The sequence below is a fragment of the Onychostruthus taczanowskii genome, unplaced genomic scaffold (assembly GCF_017590055.1).
Source record: "Onychostruthus taczanowskii isolate IOZ18803 unplaced genomic scaffold, ASM1759005v1 scaffold86, whole genome shotgun sequence".
NCBI lineage: Eukaryota > Metazoa > Chordata > Aves > Passeriformes > Passeridae > Onychostruthus > Onychostruthus taczanowskii.
Window position 1 is genome coordinate 2,929,633 of NW_024506552.1, and position 24,175 is coordinate 2,953,807.

A 24,175-nucleotide genomic window follows, 5' to 3' on the forward strand; every position below is an offset into this window, starting at 1 on the left:
TCATAGAATGGCTGATTATATGATGCACAGTGTATAAAAGTTACTGAAACTTTAAAGAAAAAATTCAAGCAGTGCTCTAGAAAGCATCACTATAAAGGTTTATTTCCTATTTAACAAAGTCATTGAATTATTGAATCTGCACATTGCACCCTCAGAAAAATACATCAAGCAGTTTCAAAAGACTCCTGGAACTTCTTCAGGCCAAACACACACATTTGGCTTTGGAATTAAGTTGTTCTCTAGGTCTTCTGTTATTCTTCATAATAACTTACATGATAGGCAGCATGGAAATGCTGTATCCTAACAGTGCTAAGTAATTGCATGTTTAATGACCAAAATTACTAAAAAGAGAGGCATGGAGGGATCAACACTTAGGCAACCAATAAACACATATGAAAATTAGTATAATTACCTGGAGTATTAAATTGATAGTAGTTAGGATCATCTCTTTCCTGCTTCATTGTTACTGTTGACATTTTGGAAGAAATTCCTGTAGAAGCAACAAAGGAATCAAATATGGAAACCAATAATAAGCAGATTCTTTAAACAAAACAAACAAAAGCACCCACCATGATCCTCGTTTGTCTCTATAAAAAAAAAAGAAAAATAAAAAGGAAAAACACAAAAAGTTACACATTTGTTGAGCTAAAACAATGGTAACAAAGTTATCTAACCAGCATGTTTCTTATGTTTCAGTTTGGTAAACCCCAGAAATAATCTAGGATTAAATACCTCCCTACAAACTAGGCTTCCTTGAAGATGCTGTCTAAGATCTGAAGAATATTTTTTAAATGGGCTCCTTCCTCTTTGCATGCTACCACAAGAAAAAAAATATATTTTATCACTCATTGTGCTGAAAGTCCTGGAAGAGTTCCTGCTCACTTTTCTGTAAGAATTAATTAAAATGTCTAAAAAGCAGCACCGGAAAGAGTCTGGGACAGACTTGACAAAAAGTTCACATTGACGCTTTGTGTATGTTAAGCTGAACATAAACCACAACTGTAAAATTGTGAAGCACAAATAACAAGAGCAAAAAGATGGACTACATATGAAAACTTAATTCTAATAGGAAAGTGAGCAGTGCAGCTCAACCCAGCAACAGGGAAAGTCACCAGTTTATCCCCCAGCACACCTGCTTCCTCACTGGCTTTAATGGGATTACCCATGCCTTTATCTCACAGCACACACTTCAGCATTAGTCTGCCACAGATCACAGTGCCTTGGGGAATCATTTGCTACCTGCAGAGCAGCTTAGGAATAATCTGGCAATTTTTAAATAACACATCTTGTTATTCACGAGCTTTTTACTTCTATTTTAGCTACAAAATAGGTATTTTTTCATTTTTAATATTTTAGGAATATTAACAAATAAATTCTTCTCTAAATTACAAAAAGATAAATTTAGTTTACAATGTATTACAAATTTTTGTAATTTGTAATTTCCCTCTTGAAATGGAAGCATTTGGCTTGGGTTCAATATTTGATAAAAACTCCAACTGAAAAATGGACAGTTTCAAGGAAAGAAATGTTATTTCATCTCACCAAGGATGTCTTTTTGCTCCTGTTCTTTCCTGTTTTTTTTTTTTTTTTGGAGCTTTTTCCCCCCTGTCTTTGCTTAAGTTCAGTCTTCTAACAAAATATGGCTTTTTTTTTTTTTTTTTTTCTGCAAATTAAGACAAAATTTTGAACATACCAGAATCCTTGCTTGGTTCCGTTTTCACATTAACAGGTGGACAACTATAAAATTAAACAAATGAAACAGAATAACATTATTAAAAACAAACATTAGATTTCTGGAAAGTTCTTAAAGCTTTACAGCTTGTTAAGCAAAATCAATCTCTCAGATTTTTTTTTCTAACAAGAACATAAAATTAAAAACCCCTACATATTGGCTTATCTGATCTTTTACAACTGAATTGTCAGCAATCTCCTTTTCCTACATTTTTTTGAGGCATACATAATATTCAGATCATGTTTAGCATTTAATGAGAGGGAAACACAGAAGTACATAAAACTGATCCCTGCTTTCACATTAAAATTTTTTTGACATGTTACAGATATAATATCTTCATTTACTAATTTTTAAAAAATCACTTTTTTCAAATTGAGGAGGGGGAAGGAAGCAACATTACATCTGTTCTCTCTCACTGCTGTACCATAAAACATGGCAAACTTATCCCTGATTAACAGACTGCGTATTAAGAACACCTATTTAAACTAAAGAGAAACTTTGCTATTTGTTTAACTTGTAACAGTTTCCTCACAAATAATGATCAAAAGAAAGAAAAGATTGAGCTTCATGCTTTTTATAATGCCAAGCAAGCAAAAAATTATTCAAAGATCAGCTGGGCAGAAAAAGCACATTGAGACAAAGATAACACGAAAATAGATAGTTGATTAAAAAAACCCCCGGACATTATTTTAAATTCACCTTTCACATGGGGGTATAACTGAAGGTGAAGGATCTGTCACATCAGCTTCTGAAAGTTAAAAGACAATATTTGAATTTCCTGTACTCCATTTACTTTAAGCTCAAACTGAAAATATAACATTGATTTCACAAAGCAAAAGTCTGTTCACATTTTACAAGCATATGTGCATATTTTTCTTATTCAGAGATAATGAAAGATCCTGTTAAACTGTACTGAAACAGCTTTAGAATGTCACTTAGTACACTGAAAACCTACCTTGTATTTTTGATAGAACTATATGATTAACAGAATTTCTGTAATATTCCATCTCTAGTCCTCAACCTGTCCATAGGCAACACATCTCTAATTTTACTAATCAAGCATCAACTGCTGGCTCTTTCACTTAAAAAATTAAACTTTTCCTTTTTGACTACATTCCTACAGAGACTGCTTCATAGTTTTCATAAAACAAATCCCCACACTTATGCATTTAGCAAGTAAAGGAACATGACACCATAAAAGGAAGAGGAGAAGGGATTTCTCCTAAGCTAGAAGTGAATATCTCTAGAGTTTTACAGTACTCACTGCAGCCCAGAATTTTTCATATATAGAGTCTTCATAGGAACTACAACGCCTAGCCACTTCAGAAGATTAAGTTACTTTTTAAAATTAAATATAATTGCCAAACTCAGCTGGGTAGTGGAACACAAGCACTAGAATGTCTTGGCACCTTCTAAAAACTGAAAGCAGCCCTTCCTATGTTCACTTCTCCTAGGATAGTAGACAATTCACATTAAATTGAAATTCAGTAAAAAGACAAAGAATTAAACAGAATGGACTTGATCAAGACAAAGAATGAAAGAGGATGAATTATCTCTCATGAGTTGCTCCTGGTAAACACATAAAGGAAAGGTTTATATATAGCAAAGGGTTACTTATAAGTAAGGCAACTCACAGTCTAGAAATTTCTGCAGTTTGCCACTTTATTTACATGACCAAATGCTCTACATATACTGCTACCTAAACTCAAATTCCAATCTTTTTCTGTTTAGTCTGAATAAGGATTAACTTACCAATCTGTTTCTTTGGTTCTAGGATAGGCCTGTGGGGAAATATGGGAAGAAAAACTCAGTTTTAGCAAAGACACTGTTAATTACTTGGTAGTGTACATTACAGAGAGAATTCCTGCATAAGAGAAACAGTCTGCAGTGTATTTAATTAAAAATTAAAAATAGTTTTACTTAAGTACAAAACCAAGTTGGACAGACCAGCACAAGAAAGAGAGCAAATAACCTGCTGATACTAAATGAGATCTCTGATTTATTTTCCAAAATCCATTTCAGGGTGGAAATATCATAATTTGATGGATGTTTAATGGTGATTCCTTCAGGCAGGCCCTGCACTATCACAGCAGACTGGTTCCTCTGAATCTCTTCATATGGCACAGGTACTGCTGTTGACTTTCCTAAAGCTTTACCTAGAAAAAAAGAGGAGTTGTTGTGATGTCAAGTTAGCAAAAGAAAGAGTCCCTCATAAAACTTTGTAACTTTGGAGAGAACTGGGACAAAAGCAATGTGTGGATGTGAATCTTCTCAGAAAACCAAATCCTGCTGGCACTAATACGCACTGTGCAATAATCTCAAATCACATCCCACAGAACACATCAAGAAGAACCACTATATGTGTATTTTTTAGGAACAGCTACTAAAAGTTTCTAAAAATAGCAGTGTAGATGGAAGGCTAAGATCATGCAGTTTTTTCCTCCCAAATGGAATAAAAATTTAAAAATCTAGAACAGCTCTTCAGAAGAATTTAAAGCACCCACCATAGGAAAAGCAGAAAAACTCCTCCACAGACTTTCTAAGAGCCTCCAGGTCCTCAGCATCCACCGTCTGTTTGTTTACAGGTGGTGTAGTCTTTGTTTTCTGCACTTCTGGAGGCCTGTCTTCTGTAACACCTGGCAGTTATTTATAAAAATAAGACAAGCATAAAATAGTAAGTTATTAGAAGTGCCTAATCCCACCACTTTAGAGATTCTCAAGCAGGAGCCCTGCCAGGAAATTGCAAGAATTTACTTGTATTAGAAGCAAATGCACGCAACTATGTACATAAGCAATGAGCAAATTTAAATTTACACCAGAATTATTATATCCTCACTACAATCTTTGCAAATATCACCCCCTGAAATTAAGACACACATCCAAGGAGGATTTTTTTTGACATGGAGAGATTGAAAACACTATTAATGTCACGGGAGGACAATACAGTCAAAATAAAATGCTAAACTGCCAAGAAAAGAAGGACCAACAGAGTCACCAAGGAAAAGGTAAAATGCCAGCGTGAAGGGTCCCACAGCTCTCTAGTGCTGTGCATGCCATCTTATGCAGCAGTTCTATTATGTCCTGGTTTATTTATTCTGTATGTGCTTTGCAGAACATTTTACAGAAGAGATCTGACTTTTGCCATGACAGCTCATCTCTTTCAAAGGACATTTTGAGTACACACCTCCTACTGCTGTGTAAGCGAAGCTACAAACAAGACATCATCACGCAAACAGAGAAGATTTCAGCCCTACGTCTTGTTCTAGTCTCTGAGCAAAAGTCACTGCAAAAGGAGTGAGGAAGAACACTTCCAGTATTAAAAAGCAAACAGAAGTGATGGTTTCAGGTGGCAGCCTTCCTTTCTCATAATTTAAATTCTTGCTAAGATTTACTGAGAATCATCCAGTAACACCAGAGGCAGAGATATGCTTGCCTACCTTGAAGGAAAGGCAAGGGAGATCTGTGTTCCTTTGTGCAAGAGCATGATCAGTGCTGAAGCTGTCATGACTTCACCACCAGCCAGCACAGCAGTAAGCCTGAAACACTGCGATGTGCATCACCAGGACTGCTGGCATCAGAATTCTACACTGACACAAGAAAACAAACATCAGTTTGAGCAACTGATTACAAATGGGCTGTGAAATGAGCTGAAGCAGCAATGCTTTTAGTAAAATCACAATTATCATCTTAAAAACTCGTATCTTCATTTCAAAGAGAATCTCATCCTTCCTCTGCAGATCATACATCTGCTTCGTGCTCTGGAAACCCACCTCCACACGACATTTAGCTTGCCAGCTCTTCAGGCCTGAAACTTTTGCATTCTCTGCAGTATGACAGGGCCTATCATAACACGAAAAATAATGCAAAACTGGGATATTGTTATATACCTGTAACACAGGTGCTTAATCAATGACCACATTTAAGATTTGCCTGTGGACTTGGGATAAGACATCAACTTCCATTTACAGCTACATCTAACGTAGCTTTTCGAGTGGGCGTTTTTCCTATGTAAGAAACTGATTCACTGAAAATGCCTTTACTGCCAGCAGCTTCAGAAAGTGTACCCACACTTTCTAAAAATAATAAACAAACCAAAATTAAGATGACAACACTGTCCTCTTCATATGAAAATGAAAAGCAGACAGAAGGTGGAGAAATTTTCTTTCTTAACTAGAAGACACCCTTATGGGTTTTTTTCATTACATGATTTTTATGCATTTTCTTAAGATCACATTACGCATCTGCCTCTCTAATCCCTCCCATAATTGTTGGCCAATTTTAATCAAGACTCACAAACAAGATTAAGTTTCAAATGCAGCAAGACTTGCAACAGCCGTGCACAACTGATCAAACCTAGCAGGCTTTCACTCCTCCTGGCACTACCCCAATGGACACACGAACCCTTGGAGGCTAAACAACTTCACAGGCTCTTCCAAAGCCCTTGCCACAATTACTGGAACCCTATCAGGATTGGGGCTACATCTGGGAGGGGATGTCTGGGACATATGCACCAAGATCTGGTGCAGAAGAGGGATGAGGGGGCTATATTTATGGCTCATGAAGGGGGAGGGATGGTTATCTGGTAAAAGAATAGCATTCTGCTATAGTTGTGACCATTAAATCCTGTGGAATTAATTTCACTACTCTTCTGGATTCAGGAGGACTACAACTACACAACTCCCAACAACCCTCATTTTGCAATGAGAGTCAATATACGCTTAAGTGTCTTATTTTCTTCAGCTGTCCAATGTTTTGGTTCTTCAGAATATCCTTCCCTACAGGTCTGACAGTCCAGCACCACTTAGCTGGAAAAGGAATCTCCCAGCTGTCCCTGTTCTAAGAACAAATCCAACACTGTCCTCATCTCACCAAAGACTAAGAAACAAATAAATGAAGCTTTAGCAGAAAAACAATTTACTTAACTGAAACTTCTTCAAAAAAAAAACCAAAAAAACATGAAGATGAGATGCTCAATAGAGAATCAGGTATCTGAAGCTGACAGATCTCAGGACTCTTCTAGCAAAAGAACTGTCAGTCCCATGGCAGTTAAGGCATCTTAGAACACCAGAAGGTTTTTAATCTGGTGTCTTTCAATCCCTCAGGGAGAGAAAAACAAGAAGTAATTTTACGAATATGAATGTGACCCCTGCACAGACACTCTGAGAGGCAACATAAGAGCAACAACAATCTTGTGACACCACTCATATACATGTATTTCATAATTTGTACTTAAGGAAAATTACTGCAATGAAAGAGGGAAAGAAATGGGTGCATAGCTAAAATCATTTTGCTTTTGTTATAATGTCATTCACTCAATTAATCTGTGAGCTTTTTAAGGCCATCCAGCTTTACAGTTCATTACATTGGAAAATTTTCTCAAATTAAAGAAAAGTCATTTTATAACTATCACAGGATCACTTGAACCACACAAAAGGTCAATCACCTGAAGCAGAATTTAGGAGGCACAAAACTTCAAAAATACTGACTATCTACAGTAATTTTCTGTTTGTTTTTGACTCTGAGGGAACAAGATATGTGGTTTCCAAGGAAATGGGACTGAACTTTCCCCACAGGTTTTTAAACGAGCTGTTAACTTCATACCCCTTAGCTGACTAGGCAGAGACAGAACATTAAAGGCTTGTGGCAATCAAGCCAAGCAACCTAGCTGTACAAGTTACTCAGAAGGATTCAAAGAGACAGAAGCCTAGCTGCAGATCTTCAAGCAGGTCCATGGTAGCCTAGCTTATGGGAAGAGTCATTTTACTTGTCTGCAGATGATGGAATACATCCAAGAGGAAACAGATACTCACATACCAAAAAAACATTCTGAGGAGCCAAAACTGAGCAATCTTTCCCATAAAGTCTGTGGAGAACTGCATTCCATTCATTCTTCCTGAGCAGCAGGAATGGCTGTGTTCTTACATTAAGAACACTCAGATTCTGAGCATTCCTGAAACTACAAGAAGTTCTTACAACCTGTGGCTGGGTGGACATGGAGGTACAAGTAAGAAGAATAGAAGACTCTGGCCCAAAGTCTCTAGCAGGACTTGAAGTCAAACTCAGGCCCATACCAGATGCACTGTTAAGGTCAGTGTGGAAACCCAAGGCTATCAGAAGAAAAATGAAGGTTCCAAAAATAAAGGACCTATCCAAGATGAAACACCTACAGGTGCAAGATGGCCCCAGTCTCAGGCAAGTGAGCCCACCGAAGGAAAAAGCAGCATGACTGAGAGAGCTGCCAGAAGTTGCAGAAGTAGCAGAATTAAGCTTCTCTGCAACCTACATATTAATGGTGTAGCAGCCAGTACCAGTGGAAATGCTAGCAGAGGCAACTGGGATTCTTGGAGAAGAATTGTCTCCTTGGCAGATGGGATGGAACGCATGGTGCTGGGTAAGTATCTTTCAAAATCCAGAACAGGTGACCAAAAGTCAGGAAGGTCTTCTGAAAGTTCCCTTCTGACAGGCAAATACAACCTGGGGAAAACTGTGGTTCTGAAGTAATGTTTTCTTGAATTACCAACACTGTTCTCAGGGACAAAGGCAAACTACTTCCAGCATCAAGACTCCCCTGAAAGCATGGCAGATGTGCACTTGGTGAAACCATGAAAGCAACGACTGACAACAGTTGACCTTGTTCACACAGATCTATGCTATAATGTTCTGCAATAATCATAATGGAAACACTGTTTTCAAAGTTAATATTCTTTAATCCTATCAGCCTGACAGTACAAAAACACAGCCCAAGAACAAGTATCTTGTAACAGAAATAAAGCAAAAGGTGAGGATTATCAAAACTGATGCAGTATTTAAACACAAGCATGCATCTATAGAAACCACACCTCATACAGCCAAATACAAGCATGCATGAGAAGCCAGTGCTTCCCACAGTACAAAATCTGAAACAGAGATCTAGCCAGGAGATCAAACAGCAAATCCCCATAATTTCAGATTCCCTACTAATAGTGAGTCCACCACACAAAGTCCCTGGTAAATCAGGGCCCATGATACCACTGTACTGGCAATAAAACCTAGTACCTACGTTGTCAGAAAAGTCATTTAAGCAACAAAAACAAAACAAAAAAAGCAACCAGATGAAAAACTGAACTCCCTCCCCAGTACTTAGCAGTTTTCAAAAAAAAAAAGTATATGAAGATTGTCCCGGTAAAAAAATGAATAAAAAAGAAAAATAAATTGATTCATCTTATACTTCATTCCTCAATTGGGTTACAATTCTACATTTTGATATCAGTTATCTGTTACAACCCAACACTATGGTGACTTTGCTTGGAGTAAATATGTGCACAGAAAGTCACTGTCCATGGCAGTAGGACAAAAAAAATCCCAGAGCCCTACTGTCTTAGGCTTCAAGATGTGGCTGGGGGTGTGTATTCTATTCCCATCTGTCAGAGCTGGGTTTTTTTTGTACTTTTGTATTTTAGTTTTTCCTAGCAAAGGACTATTATTCCTAGTCCCATATCTTTGCCTGAGAGCTCCTTAATTTCAATATTATAATAAATCAGAGGGAAGGGGATTACATTTTCCATTTTAAGGGAGGCTCCTGCCTTCCTTAGCAGACACCTGTCTTCTTCAAACCAAGACAACTACCACAAACAACTGACCTTGAGACAGAGCCTCCAAGACAATTTTATGTAGCAGCAAAAGCATTTTTGGGAGTAAGCCTTTCTGTTACAGACTAAACGCAGTTGCTTTCCAAGCAGTATTTAACTTGACAACACCTTGACAGTTTTTTAAACTCCTCCTCAGAATGATTCTTCTATCATACCCTACCTTTAATTTCTCTCTTTCTCTAGGCAAATAATTGCCTAATTTTTTATATTATTTATAATATAAAATTATTATTTTATATTATATTTTAATTTATATTTTATTTATAATAAATAATTTTGTTATTTATTAGGTAGTGTCCACCACTAATACCTACCTAAGTCATACCCTACCTTTAATTTCCGTTTTCTCTCTTTCTCTAGGCAAATAATTTTGTTATTTATTAGGTAGTGTCCACCACTAATACCTACCTAAATGAGTGCATCAGTGCTCCCCTAAATCATCACAGAATCTTTGAAACCTATCTCTAAAAATACTGTCCTATATGAATGAATCAATGAATCAAGTTTTTTAACACAAAAGTTCCACTGTTTTACTGTAAAAATGAAATTAAACACAAAACGCACCCTAGATGTACTTAAAGCAGTACAAAAGTACTTAAAATGCAGATGCAATTTTAAGTCATTATGGTACAGATGCGTACTTCTGTCTACGACATAAAAGTGATATAAAATAGCTACATGAACAAATACTATCTTGCCAAAACTGTGCATCTGCTTTAGTAAAGCATGAACTGATCTGAAGAACCAGGACCACCTGAGTTGACAGAAGCACTTCTCTACCTATTCTGTGCTCTCCTCAGTCTTCCTGAGTGGAAAAAAAGTTTGGAGGAGAGGATACCAAAAAAAAAAAAATTAACACACACTAGGAAATGCAGGTTGTATTATAAGGGTGGACTGTCTAATACTTCTTATTGTACTATTTTTCACATTATCTAAGAAAACATGAACGTTTCTAGACACTGCAGAAATAACACTACAAACAAGACCACTGTTACTGCTCATTTTACAGCTTGATTTGCATTAGCCAACATAACTATAGTGCACAGCCATGATAGACAGAATTTTGCTCCCAAAATCATTAATACTATGCAATATACATTATGCAGTTTGTTGTTACAAAAATAAAACACTGAAACTTACAGTATTCAATAAAATCCGTCTTAAAATCTTCTCTAGCGTTGACAAAGGCTTTTCCTCTCTCGGTGCCAACAACAAAAACATTTCTTGCATATACACCAATACAGGCAATTTCTGCCTTGGACTTGGAAAGTTCTTTACACTAGAAAAAGAAAAAGCTTTTATTACCATAGTTATATGCAGTTAATAAAAGTGTATGTGATATCATGTAAAACAATTACTATACTGCTGCCAGCATCCACCCTTCAGAAGGTACTGTGAGCAACATAACATCACCCAGCAGCAAAGCACAATTCACACATCTGGAATGCTTTTCATCAGAAATCTTAAAAGCACTGTAGATTCATTAGCAACTTAAGACCTTGTACAGACTCAGAGATTGCATTGTTTTTAATTAAAATTATTTATTACATTAATCCATGTTAAATTACCACTTCAATACAGTGTCTCACTCCAACTTTCAACAAAGCATACAGAAGTTTTGTATATTCACAGCACAATTCTCACACACCATCTTCTGTCAGAAAGGTGTGGCTGCAAGCAGGATGGCTCCCTGTAGTCTGCCCTGTCCTGTGTGCTGGGCCCAGCCTCAGGTGAATGCCCCCTGAATGGAAGGATTGCACCATCCCTGCAAACATCTACATGTATTCTGCCAGGAGAAATTTCTAGCAAGAATTAAGGCAGGAAGCCTATGGAGAGAACAAGGATCCCAAGAAAACTGTTGAGATGACCAAGTAGTAATCACAGAAGGTCAGCCTCTCCTAGGAACTAAATAAGAGTTTACTAAAACCTATAAAATCTAACAATTGCATCACGGGAGGAAAAAGTGACACAAAGACTTTAAGAAAAAATGGGATAAAAGACTTGCAATATATTGTCTTATAACTATTCCACTCGAAAATTCATTGCTAAAAAGAAAATTATTGCATATCATTTAAAAACCCCAATTTTAAAGAAACAAATCTTGGACAGTGCCTCAATTTCAAGGAAATGGGACAGGCATTTCCATTCACAGCCTCCAGCCACCTGTAAGGCCTGCCACACAATTTAATAACTTCTAAAAAACAGATTATATGCCAACAAAAAGAAGTATTTTCTGAACAAGTTTTACAGCAGCTGAAGACAAGGCATTAGCCTCAAAACCATTTATTCACTCTACACTACATATGACAAAGACCAGAACACACTCTTGCCTCTCAACTATGCTGTACCGAAGCAAATATTTCCTATTTATTTGACAAAATAATTTTTAAAACAATCACACCACAACAAGAAACAAGATTACTGATAGCATGATTTATCACAAGCAAAGACAGAATTATAGCTGGTTGGACAACACACATTATGGTACAAATAAAACAATCCACCTTCCCTGCTGCCCAGTGGGAAGCAACATACTGATACAATGCTGCAAATACCAAGACACGATTATGATGCAGAAACTTAACTTCTCTACTAACCATTGATTCAAGTCCTGACATGAGGAATGTAACCACCATTCTGCTTTCCAAGGATTCCTCATCATGGATGGATGTTGCTGGTGCAAGAGTTTGAGCCATTTTCCTCCTGTAAAATGAAAGGAAAAAACTTTTTCAGATACATAAAACAGTGCAAAAAAATAAAAACCCCTCTTATGCAAGCAAAGAAAAAAAATAAATTAAAAATCCCATAGAACACAGCCCACTACACACAAGCAACCAAACATACAGGTAAATTAACAGGAGAAAGTGCTTGCTCTTCTTTCATGCTTCCTGCTGTTTCATCCAAAGCTGGAGCTAAACATAAGATAAAATGTTGTATCATGATCCAGCCACAAATTATCTGTGCCCAGAAAAATGCATTTTAATTGATTAGCTGAATTTACATTAATTTTTCTTTCTTAGTATGTCTAAATAGACACAGCAACAAACACTGCCATTAACAAACAAATGGCAAACTATAATTATGACACAGGTATGAGAACAACCTTCTATTATAACTATGACAGCCTAGCTCAAAACAATCACCACCCTGCCCCAAAATCACAGCCTCAAAGACTACAGTATCAATAACCAGAATGCTACATTCTTATTTGCATATTTTTCAGTTGTGGGACTTACTCAAAGCTAAGTAGTCTCAACTAAGGTGCTAAAATTAATTACTAAATTTCAGCACCCCTTCTTTCTCTAAGTCATTCAGGAGATTTTCAACTTACTTAAAACATAAGTAATAATCAAGATTTGTTTATACTTCTGTTGTAGAATTGTTTATACAAGACTGATATATGAGAATGAAGTTTCAGCAGCTTCTAAGAGCACATTTTTTTATTGGAGTGTTGCAACTTCTTATGTTTACACATACCTAGAGCAATAACCTGACACGCCTGCAGGAAGAGAGAACTGTTAGATAATTTAGCTCTAACAACTCCACATGCAAATCAAGAAAAATCACCTCAACAGACAAGATGTATCAGGTAAACAAGACATTTCACAGGTTGATGACATATCTTGCTGCTCCTGTAGAACCTGGCCACACAACGTGGCTCAAGTTTTCAAAGCTGACATGTATCCTATTACATACATATGTAGATAAGTCAGGGCAGCACATTGCATGTGATAATGTGCCGTCTTTGGGGAAAAAAAGAAGGCAATGTGTTGTTTCTAGGACTTAGAGCACTTCAGGCTACAAATTAGATGAGAGCGGGGAAAAATCCTAAAGCCCAAATTATAAACAATGCAAACTCAAAACACATCTAGCAGCCTTCTGGCTCCCAGGCACAGGCCAGCAAACTGCAATTTGAAGTGCACTATGGATGAAGTGCCAGGGAGTGGCCTAACAGTCAGCAGGTGTTGGAGGATGCCAGTAATGAAGATGCTGAACACTGGCACCTGCTACACTGAGGAGGAGGCAAACAGGTCCTTCACCAGGTCTAAAAAAGGAGCCAACTTGGAGTGTGAATATACAGGAACAATTGTTGTAATATGTTCATGGCTTCAGCAATCTGAGAGAGGGCTGATGTGGATGAATTGAGGCTGATGAGGTTATTCTTCAGAGGAAGAGAGGCATTGCTTATGGAATATCCGAGGCAAAAGGGAGATTATGACATAAATAAATCTTTAGTGAGCCATGACTTTTGATACATAATAGAGTTCTCAAGCTCATCTTTGGCACTCCTTTAGGGTTGGGATGCTGACAGTGATTTTAAACATGACAGGTTTTAGACTTTCTGTAAAATGACACTTTAATAATCACAATATTAAAGACTAAATAGAAGATAACTACACATTTCCACTTTCTCCCAGATCTTTATTCACTGTCTGATTTGCAAAGCTACCTTGTCCAGAAAACAGACCAAGGAAATTCTAGAAACCATTTGAAGGCTGTGGATGCATAATCACATCAGAGAAGTGCCAGTTCAAGCTGCCTCCCCATGCAGTATTGCTCCCATCCCTGGAAAGTGATTTCTGATCCATAAATGCAGAGTAGATCAAGCTAAGGAGCTTGTCCAAGGAATAAAGAAGTGCTCCACTGGACTGGGTCACAGCTCAGTACCTCAGAATCACATCTGGATACCATCCTGGGGTGACTTTATGATGCTTGTATCCCCAATAGGGGAGGAAGCACACAGTTTGTTTTCAGAAACTGCACTTGCTGCCCTGCATTCCTTCTCCTGGACTGTGCTGTCTGCAGCATGGACAGACAGCAGGAGAGAGCTCTCCTTTGCTTTTTAGTTAGTTTTTTTTTTTTTAGCTTGCTGAGGAAGTGAAGTTCCCTGGACTGTGGCTTATTGGGATGTTAGGACACAATACAGATGATGGACTTTGGACCTGGTTAGCATAAGAGATTTGATAACAGGATGCCTTGGCAATAGCAAACAGAACTCTGAGGATTAAATCAACATTGCAAGAAGATTCAATCAGACTGACTTACCAGAAAAAGAAAATTACATCAGACTTCTGCAAGCAAGAGATGTTGTAAAATGCCTAAGTTTGTTTATGTGATGATTATCCTAATCCTGATAGTAAAATATTACTTGCCTTCCTAAAATACCTTATAAGCATTTGTGTCCCACAATAAATTCAGATTCTTTGACCATCACACTCAGTCCCCATCTCCCTCTCTTCATTGTCAATAGTGGCTTTTCTTTTTCTTGGAAGTGTACAAACCTACTCAGGACTAAAAACCCAGAAGAGCACTGGGAGCTCACACCTGTGGCCCACTAGGGCCAGGACAGGGCATTTTCCAGCACAGGAGGGACTGATAAGAGACTGAGCGAGCTGAGCTACCCTCACAACAAGGACTTTCTGAATTTTCCATCTCTTCAGAACAGCGAGAGGTTTTATTGTTTAATATTATTCACTTTTTATGCTTCTGAATATTTTGCTTGTTAAATAAACAGTTTTTTCCACTTTTCTCCAAGGAAATCTCTTACTGAACCAGTAGCAGGAGGGGCTTGAGTCTGCTTTCTGGAGGGATCCTTTGGCGCTTCCTCCTAAATTTGCCCTAAAACAGGACAAATACATTTTTTGGCGCCCAACGTGAGGCTCATGAAAGTGGAAATAGCCTGTACTAATTGCATTTTGGTTGCATTTATGCTATATTGGAATAAAGCAAACAATAGCCATATTGCTTGAATTTATAATGTTTCTCTGGGTGGAGGCCTTCATGTGTCTCTGGTCCCCACTTTTTTGAGTTTTTAATACTTTTCTGGCCCCTAGGTTTATTTTCTTATCCGGAGACAGCTCCAGTATTGTCCCTAAAACATAGTTTTTACAATAGAGAGGCAGGGATTAGAATAATTATTTTGCTTGGCATGGTGATAATGACTTATAGGAGGTTTAGAAAAGTACTGGAGTTTGTTCCAGATATATATGCTTTATGGTTTCTTTGTCCTACCCTGTGTCCCAGTAGCATGTTTTGGGGGTTTATCAGTAATTGCACCCAGTTTGTTAGAGGAGGAGCAGGGGATGAGGCTTTTCAACCTTTCCTTTCCTTCTTCTCCTTTGAATTATGTCACTATTTGAGAAAGTTCAGTTTCCCCCGAATGTAAAAGAGACCACTTTCCTGGTGTTTTATCTGGTAAGCTTCCTCGGTATGGTATGCAGCTTGTCTAGAATGAGGGTTGAAATATCCATAGGAACTGATGAAATTCCTGACCCAGGAGTAGACCCAGGCACGAAAAATCTTGAGTGGCATGGAGAATGGGAGGATATGGGCCAAACCCTGAAGAATTTTCTGACCCTAGAGCCTGGGACTTTCCATGTGAACAAATAAGAACCCAGCTGAGGTGGGGAAATACCTGAAAGAGAAGTGCAATGATGACTAAGAAGAAAACGCTTATTGCAATAAGCTGGGCCCTGGCCTCTCCTAACGCACACTACTAGGTACTGTAGGGAAGCACACAGGGGCAGGGGGGCAGGGAGATAAATCAGCAGCTACCCCAGTCACTCAGGCTGCAGCCAGCACCCCAGCTACTCAGGTTTGTAGCTAAACCAGACAGTGAGCCTAAGCCACTGGCAATTGCTGCTGCAGGAAAGAAGCACAAAAACAAAACCAATCAACAAGTGGATAATTTTCTTGGGAGGAGGGTCAGATACAATTTTCCCTTTGCCTCCCTACATGAGGTGACCCATGGCAGGTGCCATTTTGGAAAGAGTATTTCTGCCATTTTAGGTGTCTCTGTTCCCCAGGAGTTGGTGAGATTTAGGAATTTTGTAGCTTGTGATTATTTACTGTTATTTTTTTGCCTATTCCTTGTTAGCAAACTGTTGTTTTCCCACTTATTTCTGCTCATATGCATTTTCTCCTAATTGCTAAAAAGGGATTGGTTGAAACTAAGGGGAGGTAACTCATTTAGAGCATCTACCTTTTAAAATTGTCTTCAAACAAGATGCCAGGACTCCATGCCATCTAACAGAGACTTGGAAAAACAAATGCCATCACTCTGAATGTCCACCCCTTCCTTCTTCCCCCTGCTCTGTATGCTGAGCCTGACACCATACTCTCTGGGTATGCCTTGTTTGCCCTGGGGTCAGCTGGCCCAGCTGTGTCCTCCTCAACTTCTTGTGCACCCATAGCCTCCTCACTGGTGGGGTGAAAAGCAGAAAAAGCCTTGGCTCTGTACAAACACTGTTCAGAGGTAATGAAAACATCCTTGAGTCATGATCACTGTTTCCAGCAGAAATCAAAACCAGGGTCCTGTACCAGCTACTAAGAAACTATCTCAGCTAGAACCAGCACACCCCCAAGATAAAGACCATGACAATACAGCGCTAAAAATACCTCTGAATTTTCCTTTTAGAAGGACAAAACTAAAGACCAAATGTTACAACCCACCTCTGAGGGCAGGGTAAATGAGGTTCACATTAATAGAGCCCCTGGGGCAGATTAGAGTGAAACAACAGTGAAAGATCAGTATATACATAAAAATTAAAAGCTATACGTATATATTTATTTATATATATGTGCCTCAGTTTGAAAGACACATGTATGCCAAGGAAAGTGAGAATCTCCCTTGGAATGGAGTGTATGACCCCCCTTCTACCCAAATTATTGTAACTCTGAAATTAAGGGGCTCTCAGGCAAAGATATGGGAAAAGGAGTAACAGTTCCTTACTGGTATGTATGTGTATAACAAGGCAAACAAGCAGCAGCAGCACAAAGCCAGCCCCAGCCCTGTCCCTGCAGAAAGAAGGGCACCTCCCCCTGGTTGCAGTTCCGGGCACGGCCAGCAGGGGCGCTGCTGGCTCCCGGCGGGCAGGGCGGGGACGAGGGTTATTACCTCTGAAATACTGTGCATGCTAATGACAGAAAACTTCCTATTTATATACCATATCTTGCATACATATTCTTTGATTCCTCTCAAAATAAACATACATATGGTAATAATTTCCCCCAAATTGTTAACATAGATGTTTTTCTACCCTTTATGTATGCATTTTCCTGTCCTGAGGGACTCTTTGGTGGTTCCCGGTGGTTGGTGACCCCAAAGTCATACCTGACCACTCAGTGAACTGGTAGAAATTGGCACAGACAGGCTGATTGTGCTCCAGTTCTTACAGAATGGGCACTGTGCAGTTGTAGCACATTCAACAGCGCTGATTCAGCACCAAGTCACAAGAAACCAGGAGCATTTTGGTAGAAGAGGATGAGGTGGCAAGGAGAGTTCATCACACAGCTGAGACCTTCCCAAAACCAAGGATAACTTTTTTCTTGGTAATTTTATAGTAGTCAGCAGCGTGACTTTTTAGTCAGCCTACATGACCTCTGATACTATTAAGAACAATTGAAAGAGTAAAACACAATTCCAGCAGCTGCTATTTGAAGTGTCCTACTGCAGCACCCAGGCATTCATAAACTACACTGGAATTATGCAAACAAAATGAAATATTAATCACAGCACATCTGACCATCTGATAAATCCTGTCTTTACCAGTGTAATTTTATTTACTTAGTCAACATGATGATCAGCTTCACTAAGAATTACAGTTCTGTGTATCCACCAAGACACAAAAGTGAATTAATTTAATCTAAACTCTACTGGTAGTTCTTTAACAGCATTGGTGCTGACACGTTTTTCAGAGAGAGAAATTGCTGCCCTCACTAATGCAAGCAGTTACTTTGTATGTCTGTACTGCAACAGTCACATACAGCAAACAAAAGACTCAGGTTTAAAGACAAAACCTTTTAAATTTTTCTGGGGCTCTCACAAAGAGCTAATCCAACACTAAGCACCTATTCACATTCCATCACCTTGGAGAAAAAAAATCATCTGGTCAGTTTACAGCTGGTATCCAAAGCGGGCACCTCATGCAGTCAAGTGCCCTGTGTCCTCACTGGAGTACTGCTGCCTACCACAGCACACGTCAGGGCACTGACTGGGAAACCAGTCATCCCACCACTCTTCAGCAGCAATCAGCCCCCTCCACTTGGTCACTTCACTCCCTCTGCAGCTCTCTCCTTTGTTCTTATTATTACATTGAACCAAATGAACCAGAACACTGCTTTCCATGGAATTAATTACATGTGTTCTTTCTCGCATTAAAGGAAGCACACTGGTCAATGCTATTATGAGGCTCTCTTCACCCAGAGAAAAAAGTCCAGGGACCAGAAATAAAAGTCAGCTCGATGACCCAGAGTTTGGAAATGTGTCAGAAAATTACAAATACACAATCTTTTCAGAGGAACACAAGCTTCAATCAAACTTCTAGGAAAAGGTTTCATGTCCTGATGGATTAAAAAAAAGGTTACCAGTAGCGGTACCTCAGCTGTCCCCAGGGTCCCCTATACTAGGCTGGTTAGGAGATAAACTTTTATGCCATCTAATTTACATAATAGAATTACAAGTCTGGTTCTTCAGTTTAGTTATTGTTTCCTTTAAAATGCTTCATTAAATTTTGTTATCTTAAATGCAGAGTTTAAGTTAAGCAAGCAGAAAAAAATATGAGATATATTTACAAAAGCAGTCTAAAAGTTATTCCTTATTGTGAGATACTGACTACAAAACTTGTACACTGACAACTCAGCTACGTGATTAGCTTATGGGGGCAGCTGCACTCATGAAATAGTCACCATGCAGATGCTTCTCTCAAGTACCTCACATACCAAACCTTTGGTAACAGATTGCAAACAAAAAACTGAACACAAGAAGTGATACCCAAAATATTTTGTGATTGAAAATATTGTTGCAAAGGCAAGAGAAGCTAATAAGGTTATATGTCCACAGATGTACAGTTATATGCCAACTTCTCTTTAACAACAGGCTAAGAGGCTTCTGCAGCAATTCTTTCTTGTCAGCTGGAGCTGTTCTTTGCTGGTGGCTGTGCTGTTGCACATGGGGCCACTGATAACAGGAAATGTATGTTTATGAAAATTCAGAATTTTAGAAGCACGTAATGTACTTAGGTGGGGGGAAGAAAACAGAAATATGTATATACATTATTTAACAAGTTTGTAAAAACAAGAACAAAGCTTGTAACAGGAATGCAACTTGTTAGGTAGAAACAACTTGTAACAGAACACAAAAGAATATAGCTGCTAGGTAAAGGCCACAAAGACAAGAAAACTCAGTAAAGCAAGATTCAGGTATTGTTGAAACCCATAAAGCAGAACCCAAACCAGCCAGGACCAGGCTCCTGGTTTTGACCAGGACAACTGACCTGGGAGAAAGCCAAACCTCCACTGCACTTGTCCAGAAGAAGTCAAGCAGCAAACACGGAGGATCTTACTTTATCAAGAAGACCCCTGCCCAAGACCCCCAGGGGGCATGGCAACACAGAAGACTAATTATAACATAAAGTGCAAGGAGGTAGCGTGGGCAGGAATGGAGGTGTGGGCTTGGGAGATCAATGTGTATTTAAACCTGAAACCAATCTCACCAAGTACGCATGTATGGAGGAAATATCCCCACATCTCCCACCTGGTAATAACATACCTACTCTACAATTTTAATTGTAAAGTCCTTACTCATCTACTCACCACTAACATGATTAGAAGAATAGAACAACTCTCCTACGACAAAAAGCTGAAAGAATTTATTTTTACATAAATATTAATAGCCAAATAAAGGGTAAGACCGACCTTTGTTCTCTATTGGATGTAGGAAGAAACTTAGTAACCACAGATGAGGAAAAGGCAGAAGTGCTTAATGCCTTCTTTGCCTCAGTGTTTAGTGGGAAGACTGCTCGTCCTCTGGACAACTGTCCTCCTGGGTTGGTAGATGGTGTCAGGGAGCAGAATGATCCCCCAGCTATCCAGGAGGCCATCAGAGAACTGCTGGGACACTTGGATGTTCATAAATCTACGGGTCCAGATAGGATCCACCCCAGGGTGATGAGGGAACTGGCAGATAAATTTCCAAAGCTGCTCTCCATCCTTTACCAACAGTGTCAGCTCACTGGTGAGGTTCCAGATGACTGGAAGCTGGCCAATGTGACACCCATTTACAAACAAGATGGGAAGAAAAATTCTGGCAATTATAGGCCAGTTAGTCTGATTTCAGTACCCAGTAAGGTAATGGAACAATTTGCGCATCACATTGAGCAGCATCACACAGCACTTACAGGACGGCCAGGGTATCAAGCAAGGGTTTAGGAGGGGAAGATCATGTTTGACCAACCTGATCTCTTTTTATGACCAGGTGACCCTCCTGGTGAATGTGGGAAAGGCTGTGGATATTGTGTACCCCGACTCCAGCAAGACCTTTGGCACTGTCTCCCACAGCATTCCCTGGGGAAGCTGCAGCCCAGGGCTGGGACAGGAGCACTCTGTGCTGGGTTCAGAACTGGCTGCATGGCCGGCCCAGAGAGCGCTGCTGAGCGCTGCTGCATCCAGCTGGGGCCAGGCACCAGGGGTGTCCCTCAGGGCTCTGTGCTGGGGCCAGCTCTGTTCAGTGTTTGCATTGAGGACATGGATGAGGGGATTGAGTCATTAGTAAATCTGCAGGTGACACCAAGCTGGGAGCAGTGTCCATCTGTTGGAGAATGGGAGGGCTCTGCAAAGGGCTCTGCACAGGCTGGATGAATGGGCTTAGTCCAGCAACAGGAAGTTTAACAAGTCCAAGTGCCCAGTCCTGCATTTCGGCCACAACAGCCCCTGCAGTGCTCTGGGCTGGGGACGGTGTGGCTGCACAGTGCCCAGGCACAAAGGGACCTGGGGGTGCTGCTCAACAGTGACTGAACGTGAGCCAGCAGTGTGCCCTGGTGGCCAAGAAGGCCAATGGCTCCTGGCCTGGATCAGGAATGGGGTGGCCAGCAGGAGCAGGGAGCTCATTCTTCCCCTGCCCTTGGCACTGCTGAGGGCACACCTCGAGTGCTGTGCCCAGCTCTGGCCCCTCAGTTTGGGAAGGACGTTGAGAGGCTCGAGCACGTCCAGAGGAGGCAACGAGGCTGGAGAGGGGCTGGGAACACAAACCCTGTGAGGAACCACTGAGGGAGCTGGGGGTGCTCAGCCTGGAGAAAAGGAGACTCAGGGGTGACCTTAGCACTCTCTACAGCTCCCTGAAAGGTGGCTGTGCTCAGCTGGGGCTGGGCTCTTTCTCCAGGCAGCACTGACAGAACCAGAGGACACAGTCTCAAGCTGCGCCAGGAGAAATCTAAGTCAGATACTAGAAAAACTTTTTTACAAAAAGGGAAATAAAGTACTGGAATGGTCTGTCCAGGGATGTGGTGGAGTCACAATCCCTGGATGTGTTTAACCAAGCCTGGATGTGGCACTAGGTGCCAGGGTTTAGAGGTGCTGGGGCATGAGTTAAACTCTCTAGTCTTGAAGGTCTATTCCAACCTTGTGATTCTGTCATTGGGATTGTTCAGCCTGGAGGAAAGAAAGCCTCAAGATGACCTAATTGTGGCCTTCCAGAACCTGGAGGTAGCCTACAAAAGACCTGGACAGGGAATTTGAACCAAGGGCCTGGAGAGACAGGACCAGGGAGAAGGGCTTCCCACTAACAGAGGCCAGGGTTAGACTGGATATTTTGAGAATGATAATGCCTATATAAACAGCTGGAGTTATAAAATATCAACACAACGTAATATATCTATATAACCTGATGTCAATACAACCTGAATCATGGCTTCCTATACCTATATAACCTGATACCAATAGCCTTCTATACAGTGCAATGGCTAGTAAATAGATAACTGGTTGCTTAACAATGAATAGACAAAAAAGAAGAAAAAACTCACTATGCAACTATCTTTATAGATATACAAGAACAGTACTAACGAACAATTGCCCAATGTAAAGACAATTAGTCACAAAACAAAGAATTTAGGACCAGACAGACCAAAGAACACCATAACTGTACATGCTCCAAAGACAAAGTTGAAAAGTTCAGGTGCAAAGAAGACCTTGGAAGCCTTCATCAAAGACCCCTTATGAAAAATGTTTTTGTGATTCCTGTCAATTGGCAATGGAATCAGTAAATGCTTGTATCTGCTGTGTCAAAAGCCGACAGGATTCCTGGGACAACTACAAAGAAGTTTTGAAATTTTCTGACTGAATAGCCAAATAATGCATCAAACAAGAAAACAGCATAAGTATAGTAAAGAAATGATGTAGCGAAACGACTCATGCTTAGAATAAAACAGAGGAAGTTGTGGTACAGCTAAAGGATATTGCAACATAGCGACTAAATGCTTATGTATAAAAAAAAGCTCGATACGCTTGTACCAGACTAAAATTATGTAGCAGACACTAGTGAAAGGTCTCCCTCCAGACAACCACAAGAAGGACAGGAAGCCAATGACCACCTAGAAAGATGAAATTTCTGATCCCAGATTATTGATATTTACTGATTCCAACTAACACAAGCATACTGGAAAATGCTTTGTAGGCTTAAAAACCATATATATATATACTCTGTGACCTTGTAGTGGCATGTGCCATTAGTGGAGTGGCGACTCTCTGGCCACCCAGCAGTGCTTGCTTGCTTTCTTTAAAATAAAAAATGTTAAAATAAAATTTGGTTTGGCTACCAAAATTTTATATCACCCCGACGACCCCCGAATTGAGGAGACGCATGCGTAGTACAAAAGAACTACCTAACAACCACAGGCTCATACTATGCAAATTCCTTCCACATATCATGTTGTTATGTTAGTAACACTAAGCAATACTTACTGTACAAATATACCACAGCGGTTGACAAGGGTGGGTGAGTTAGGCAGAGATATCCTCCTCACCACCACCAGGCCGGGCCAGGCGCCACCACCGCCATTTACAGCCCTCGCTCCGCCCCTTCCCTTCCGCGCCCGACGGCCGCCGCCACGCGCAGGGCTCGGGCATGCGCGCGCCGCCCCGCCAGCCAATGGGAGGCGGCGGCGCGGCGGCAGCGCCCCCTCCTGGCCGCGGCGGAGCGAGCGCACCGCGCCGAGGGAGCGGCGCGAGCCGCGGCCCCGACCGCCGAGCCCCCCTCAGCCTCCGGGACCGCGCGTCACCTTCCGTCCGCCCCGAGCCCCAGCCCCGAGCCCGCCCTCCCACTCACCCGCGCCGGGCGCAGGTAACGCGGTCCTCTGGCTGGAGACGCCGCACGGCGACGGGAGGAGCGCCGGGGCAGCGGAGGTTTTTCCGCGGGCTCTCGGCGCTGCTGAATGGCCCCGCTCCTCACGCGCGGTTTCGGGCCGACCCCAGCGCCGCGCCGGGCGGGCGATGATTCGCTCGCGCAGCCGCGGCGGCGCAGGCGCTCGCGGGGGCCGCCGGGAGACGCAGTCTCCGGGCCGGAGCCCCCGCCGGGCACGCCCACCGCGCCCCGCCTGGGCCCGCGGCCGGAGCCGCGAGGGGCCCGCGGCCTCGGCACAAGCCCCTGTTCGCTGAGATAGGCCACGCTGAACGCCCAGAACCGCTCGCCAGAAACAACCATGGGAGCAACTGCGTCCACCAGCAAAAGCCTTACTTATGGTTAATCGTGACCTTCACAGCAAAACAGTCTTTTATTTCGTTTTCAAGGACGTTAAACATAGTGAATGCTATCTATGAGATATTTTTTCCTGACCAAAAAGAGTCGAATGTTTTGTCTGACATCACTATTCCTTTTCTTTGAATTTAGGTTCAATGTAGTAAATGTGGATGGAAAGTTTTCCATTCAAAGCAAAATGCTACATGTCAAAATTTGATCCAAATCGAAAGTACTCCAGTTAAAACCAAGAGATTTTAAATCTACCAGGTTCATAAATAACGTTTTTACAGTGTGTAGACTCCCAAA

General features: G+C 40.7%; 1 protein-coding gene across 1 annotated transcript in view; it reads right to left on the minus strand.

Moving 5' to 3' along the window:
• Positions 1-23,643, minus strand: part of GTF2I (general transcription factor IIi) — a 77,875-nt gene extending 54,232 nt beyond the window's left edge. Inside the window, exons 1-10 of the mRNA XM_041424982.1 lie at positions 23,459-23,643; positions 11,958-12,063; positions 10,501-10,639; positions 4,237-4,368; positions 3,705-3,888; positions 3,485-3,513; positions 2,432-2,480; positions 1,694-1,737; positions 570-587; positions 413-490 (exon numbers count right to left, since the gene is read on the minus strand). Coding sequence (XP_041280916.1) covers positions 413-490; positions 570-587; positions 1,694-1,737; positions 2,432-2,480; positions 3,485-3,513; positions 3,705-3,888; positions 4,237-4,368; positions 10,501-10,639; positions 11,958-12,056 — 772 coding nt within the window. The 5' untranslated portion in view covers positions 12,057-12,063; positions 23,459-23,643. The remainder of the gene's footprint in view (positions 1-412; positions 491-569; positions 588-1,693; positions 1,738-2,431; positions 2,481-3,484; positions 3,514-3,704; positions 3,889-4,236; positions 4,369-10,500; positions 10,640-11,957; positions 12,064-23,458) is intronic.
• Positions 23,644-24,175: the final 532 nt, after the last annotated feature.